The 6,000-nt window shown below is 34.1% G+C and overlaps 1 protein-coding gene across 1 annotated transcript in view; it reads left to right on the forward strand.

Moving 5' to 3' along the window:
* The window catches only part of LOC124755559 (otoferlin-like), a 461,140-nt gene extending 459,199 nt beyond the window's left edge, over nucleotides 1-1,941 (forward strand). Inside the window, exon 37 of the mRNA XM_047249045.1 lies at nucleotides 1,761-1,941. Within this exon, the coding sequence (XP_047105001.1) occupies nucleotides 1,761-1,941 (181 nt within the window). The remainder of the gene's footprint in view (nucleotides 1-1,760) is intronic.
* The last annotated feature ends 4,059 nt before the right edge of the window (nucleotides 1,942-6,000 follow it).

A 6,000-nucleotide genomic window follows, 5' to 3' on the forward strand; every position in this document is an offset into this window, starting at 1 on the left:
TATGATTTTCACTTGATATTAAAACTTGAAATATTTTTGAAAATGCATTCAGTGCATGAATGAGGTACATTTGGGGGAAGCACCAAACTAATCACTACATTTATAGTTTTTACTTAATGAGGCTATAACTTTATGTAGCTTCACTAAATGACCTTGTCTATTTTGTATTAACACTTGGAGTTTGTGCTTGTAATACTCTTAGTACTCAATCTATTAAGAATGTGATTGAAAATGAAAAAGTATAAAATACAGAATGTGGCTCCAAATAATGAGAATATTTAGAAATTGCATTTAGGGCATGTGTTTTTATTAAAATTAAATCTAATAATAAAGTTTAAGTTTTGTAGCGATTGTTTTCAATGCCCACCAAAACATCAATAAATAATCATTAATTACTGACAAACTAATAAAGAAAAAAATATGAGATTATGAATATCTGACATTTGAAATATTCTCTACAGAATTACTGTAAATTTAAAATGTTACTGGTTGTCATACAGGCTGTTCCTTGCATAATGTGACACCTATTTCCAATAATGCAGGATATCAGTACAGCTCTCGAATATGCTTTTTTGCCTGTGATCAAGTGTTTTGAAATACTTTTGTGTTTGAGGGTAATCAATTGTGTGGTCACTGGTGTTTCAAATGAAGAATAACACAGATAGTTTTCTGACAATAGAATATTAGATGAAAAGATTTACTCATATTCTTTACACTTCTGATAATGTCCTAATATTCACCAAAGCATATTCCTTCTGAGCATGAAAATCACAAACATGCAAGAAAGTGCAGTCATTCATAAGTCAGTAGGATGTAATTTGTCACAATCACACATTTTTCCAAAGTTCAGTGTTCTTTGTGCTCTGCATAAATGTTACTTAACTTCAGCAGTGGGTCTGTACTTGAGCAGGTTCAAATGTTCAAATCTGCCTTTTATGCCAGTTTTTTGTCTGAGCAGATCAACCAAAAGCTCTGTCCATCTATTATCTGTCTCTTAAGAATTGCTCAGACATTGGTCTGTACACTTTGGGCCACCAAGAGAAAGGATATAGCAGATAATGACTTGGCTACATTTTTGTTTTTATTCTAAAATGAAATTTTCACTCAAAAGTATACATTATGTGGTGGAACACAGGGAAGTATCTGCAGCAAGGTACTGCAGTACTGGACATTTACCAACAAATTGCTAATATGTAGTTCGCAGTTTCAATGCAAGAGCCTACACAGTTTTAAACTATTACAAAAGTTCACTTTTCTGCAGTTGTCCCTGCCAAGTGGATGTTTTGTTCTGAAACTAATTCTACATTGCCCTATATGTGTATAGACACTCAAGGTATTATGTTCTTTTCCTTCATAGCTGTTTCTTTTAAGAGTAAGCCATTTCCCAGCACAGATATGTGCAGTTCCCACTATAATGCATTTTAATTACTGTACTTAATGATGTAATTAATAAGTAGTAAATCATGTTTAAATGAAAATTTACATTTGTTACTTATTAATGAATGATGGGAAGTAAACAACCTTTCCCCATCCTGCATAAAGATTGAACACAGATTTATTTATCTCTCTGTTGAATAGTTTTGCTATTATTTGCCAACTGATTTCCAGATAGGGAAAAAAACATAGGCAATTTGCAAATTGTCATGGAGCACAACATAATTATTAATAATTTACATTTAGATGAGAACAGTAATAAAGGTCTTTCATGCCTCTTATTAAGAAATGTTATCTGATGTGCACAATTATTTAATCTTTTTCAGCCGACCAGATGCTTCTTTTATGTGGTTCCTCAATCCATTAAAATCCATACGTTACATCGTATGGCACAATTACAAGTGGGCAATACTGAAGATACTGGTAATACTTGCTTTAGCAGTAGTATTACTACTGTTCTTTTATTCTGTCCCTGGCTACACAGTCAAAAAGATGTTAGGGGCATAAAAGAAAATCACATGCAGTGCAGTAGCAGCATCATCTAAACTATGACTTAATCTGACTTCTTTTCCTTTTTACAAATAATGGTCTTAGATAAATCTGTAAATGAAATGTTTCTGAAGGTATGAAAGCTTAAGTATATGAAAAATCTTCATTACAAGAATAAGTCTCACATAATGAGAAAGAACACAGACATGGAGGAGTCTCTGAACAAAGTCATCACCGTGCCAAAGCGTTCAGAAATAGTATATGCAATTAATTATACCCTCAATTAAATTTTTACACTGTCATTTTACTGGAATACAATGAAAAGTAATTTAGTTACATATTTTATGAATATGATTTGAAATGTTCATTTTTCTCTTTGTATGTTTAAAGAAGAAGCATAGTTTTGCTCTTATTCTATGCTGATTACTATTCCCAAATGCTTTATAAATGTACCTTTTATTTAAACAGCTTGGTGTAGCTTTGCAGAACATGAAAGGGACAAATTTACTGTGCAAATTATATTATACAACAGTGCGCCTTTTTGTCAACAACAATTTTCACAGGTCACATATTTTGCGTTATACATTTCCTTATCTGGAGGCCTATTCATGAAACACATTATTAAATTAATTTTCAGAATATTGTAAGTTAATTGCAGCATAAAATAACTGACAGAGTATGTTGATTTTATGCATACTTAATAATACTTTTATGTGACAAACACCTGCTCTTGTTTGTAACATTTTGAATTGTTTATTCTTAAATGGTCAAACTGTTAACAATATCAGAGTCTTAATGTTGAAATCTATACAGAAAATTACTAATTAAAATTAGTGTTAATTTTTCTTTTCTTTTTTTTAGGTTTCTGTGTTATGACTAATTAAATAGAGTATCCACAATAATAGTGTTAGTGCCATCACTATAGGTAGCACACTAGCTCTTCATTTGACATTGTGAAAGCATGATCAAACACAGCTGGGTAAAATGAATTGAACAGAATATTTTTGTCGTAATAAATAGATAATAATTAAAATGCAAAATATAATTATTTAACACATTTTGTGTACAAATTTTGCACAAATGAATCTCTAAATTAGTCAGTACAACTTTAATTCTGATAGTTCACATTCCATATTTAAACCTTTGTGTAGTGACAGCTACATCATAACAATCAACATCCCAAGAGTAATTGATATACATTTGGAAAGATAATTATGTCCTTACATTATATTCTGAGTAACGATGAACAGGTCTAGTGAATAAGTCCCACGACTAGAAACAACAACTTTTTAGAAAAAGTTCGAACATTATGTATGTAAGTAAAATGTTTGCTAAGTGTAAATACCAATATGGAGCCAATGAACAGAGACATAAAAATTTATCAGTATTGTATCTTGATAGTTGAGATGCAAAATTTCACCAGGAAAGAATTTGCAGCTAAACAGAAAGGACAATGAGAGGGTATTCTGTCAAGAAACCCAGCTCCAAACAGATATGAATAAATAAATAAATGTAACAAATGCACACAATGAAAAAACTCTCCAGTATGACAGTACAAATATATTTTCCACTTTCCAAAGCAGTGCATTCATGAGTATGAACAAAAGGTCAGTATTTTAATTTGTGTGGCCCTTTCTTCTAGCAAAACATAAATCATGGTTGGAGAAAATAGACAATTTTCACTTCTGCTAATCTTCCCTCTATTTCACCACATAAAGGAATCTCTGAGTCTCTGAGTCCAAATTCTAGTATTTTGTCTGTCTTTATTCATACCTGTGTCTCCTTGGGGGGTTTATGGGCGCTCAACATCGAGGTCATCAGCGTGTGTCTCCTTTGTCAACATAAATACAATGAGTAATGTTATGGAGCCAGAAACATTAATTATAACAACTAAATTACATAGTTCTCAAGACCATACTGGGGAAAGAGTAAACAATCCAGATATGCAGAAACAAAAATATATTTGTAAAGGAAACAGATAATTTTTCACTTTTGCTAAGCCTTTCCCCTATGTCACCACATGAAGGAATCTCTGAGTCCATATTCTAGTATTTTTGTCTGTCTTTATTCGTGCCTGTGTTTCCTTTGTCAGCTTAAACACAATGAATAATATTAAAGAACCAGAAGCATTAATCATAACAACAAAAGTACATAGTTCTCAAGATCTTACTGGAGAAAGAGTAAACAATTCAGATTTGCAGAAACAAAAAGATGTTTCTAAAGATCTCCTTCAGATGTGTAATTTTGTCGCATAAAGACATGATTGGAGACTGTGGCTATTGTTGTTGTGGTCTTCAGTCCAAAGACTGGTCTGATGCAGCTCTCCATGCTACTCTATCCTGTGCAAGCCTCTTCATCTCCAAGTAACTACTGCAACCTGCATCCTTCTGAATCTGCTTAAATGTATTCATCTCTTGGTTTCCCTCTATGATTTTTACCCCCCCCCCCCCCTCTACTACACACACACACACACACACACACACACACACACACACACACACATCTCTCCAGTGGTGATCCCTTGATGCCTCAGAATGTGTCCTATCAACCAGTCCCTTCTAGTCAGGAGGTTATACCATAAATTTCTCTTCTTCCCAATTGAATTCAGTACCTTCTCATTAGTTAAGTGATCTACCCATCTAATCTTCAGCATTCTTCTGTGGCACCACATTTTGAAAGCTCCTATTCTCTTGTTGTCTAAAATGTTTATCATCCATGTTTCACTTCCATACATGGCTACACTCCATACAAATACTTTCAGAAAGGACTTCCTGACACTTAAATCTATACTTGATGGTAACAAATTTCTCTCCTTCAGAAACGCTTTTCTTGCCATTACCAATCTACATTTTATATCCTCCATACTTTCACCATCATCCGTTATTTTGCTTCCCAAGTAGTAAAACTTGTTTACTATTTTAAGTGTCTCATTTCCTAATCTTATTCCCTCAGCATCACCTGATTTAATTTAACTACTTTTCTTATCCTTGTTTTGCTTTTGTTGATTTTCATCTTACATCCTCCTTTCAAGACACTGGCTATTTCGTTCAACTACTTTTCCGAGTCTTTTGCTGTCTCTGATATTTCTTCTCCATGGACTTTAACTCTTTTGTTTCCTCTACTGCTTGCTCAATATACAGATTGAATGACATTGGGTATGGGCTACAACCCCGTCTCACTCTCTTCTCAGCTACTGCTTCCCTTTTGTGCCCCTAGACACTTATAACTGCCGTCTGGTTTCTTTTCAAATTGTAAATAGCCTTTTGCTCCCTGTATTTTACCTATTCTACCTTTAGAATTTGAAAGAGAGTGTTCCTATCAACATTGTCGAAAGCTTTCTCTAAGTCTACAAATGCTATAAATGTAGGTTTGCCTTTCCTTAACCTATCTTCTAAGATAAGTTGTAGGGTCAGTATTGCCTCATGTGTTCCAACATTTCTATGGAATCTAAACTGATCTTCCCTGAGGCAGCTTCTACCAGTTTTTCCATTCGCCTGTAAAGAATCTGTGTTAGTGTTCTGCAACTATGACTTACTAAACTGATAGTTCGGTAATTTTCACACCAATCAGCACCATATTTCTTTGGGATTGGAGTTATTGTATTCTTCTTGAAGTCTGAGGGTAGTTCTCCTGTCTCATACATCTTGCTCATCAGATGGAAGAGTTTTGTCATGGCTGGCTCTCCCAAGGCTATCAGTAGTTCTTATGGAATGTTGTCTACTCCTGGGGCCTTGTTTTGACTTAGGTATTTCTGTGCTTTGTTAAATTCTTCATGCAGTATTATATCTCCCATTTCATCTTCATCTTGTCCTCTTCCATTTCTATAATATTGCCCCTCGAGTACAACACCCATGTATAGACCCTCTGTATACTCCTTGCACCTTTCTGCTTTCCCTTCTTTGCTTAGGACTTGTTTTCCATCTGAGCTCTTGATATTCATACAGATGGTTCTCTTTTCTCTAAAGGTCTCTATAATTTTCCTGTAGGTAGTATCTGTCTTACCCCTAGTGATACGTGCTTCTACATCCTTGAATTTGTCTTCTAGCCATTCCTGCTTAGCCATTTTGCACTTCCTGC

The sequence above is a fragment of the Schistocerca piceifrons genome, chromosome 1, assembly GCF_021461385.2.
Source record: "Schistocerca piceifrons isolate TAMUIC-IGC-003096 chromosome 1, iqSchPice1.1, whole genome shotgun sequence".
NCBI lineage: Eukaryota > Metazoa > Arthropoda > Insecta > Orthoptera > Acrididae > Schistocerca > Schistocerca piceifrons.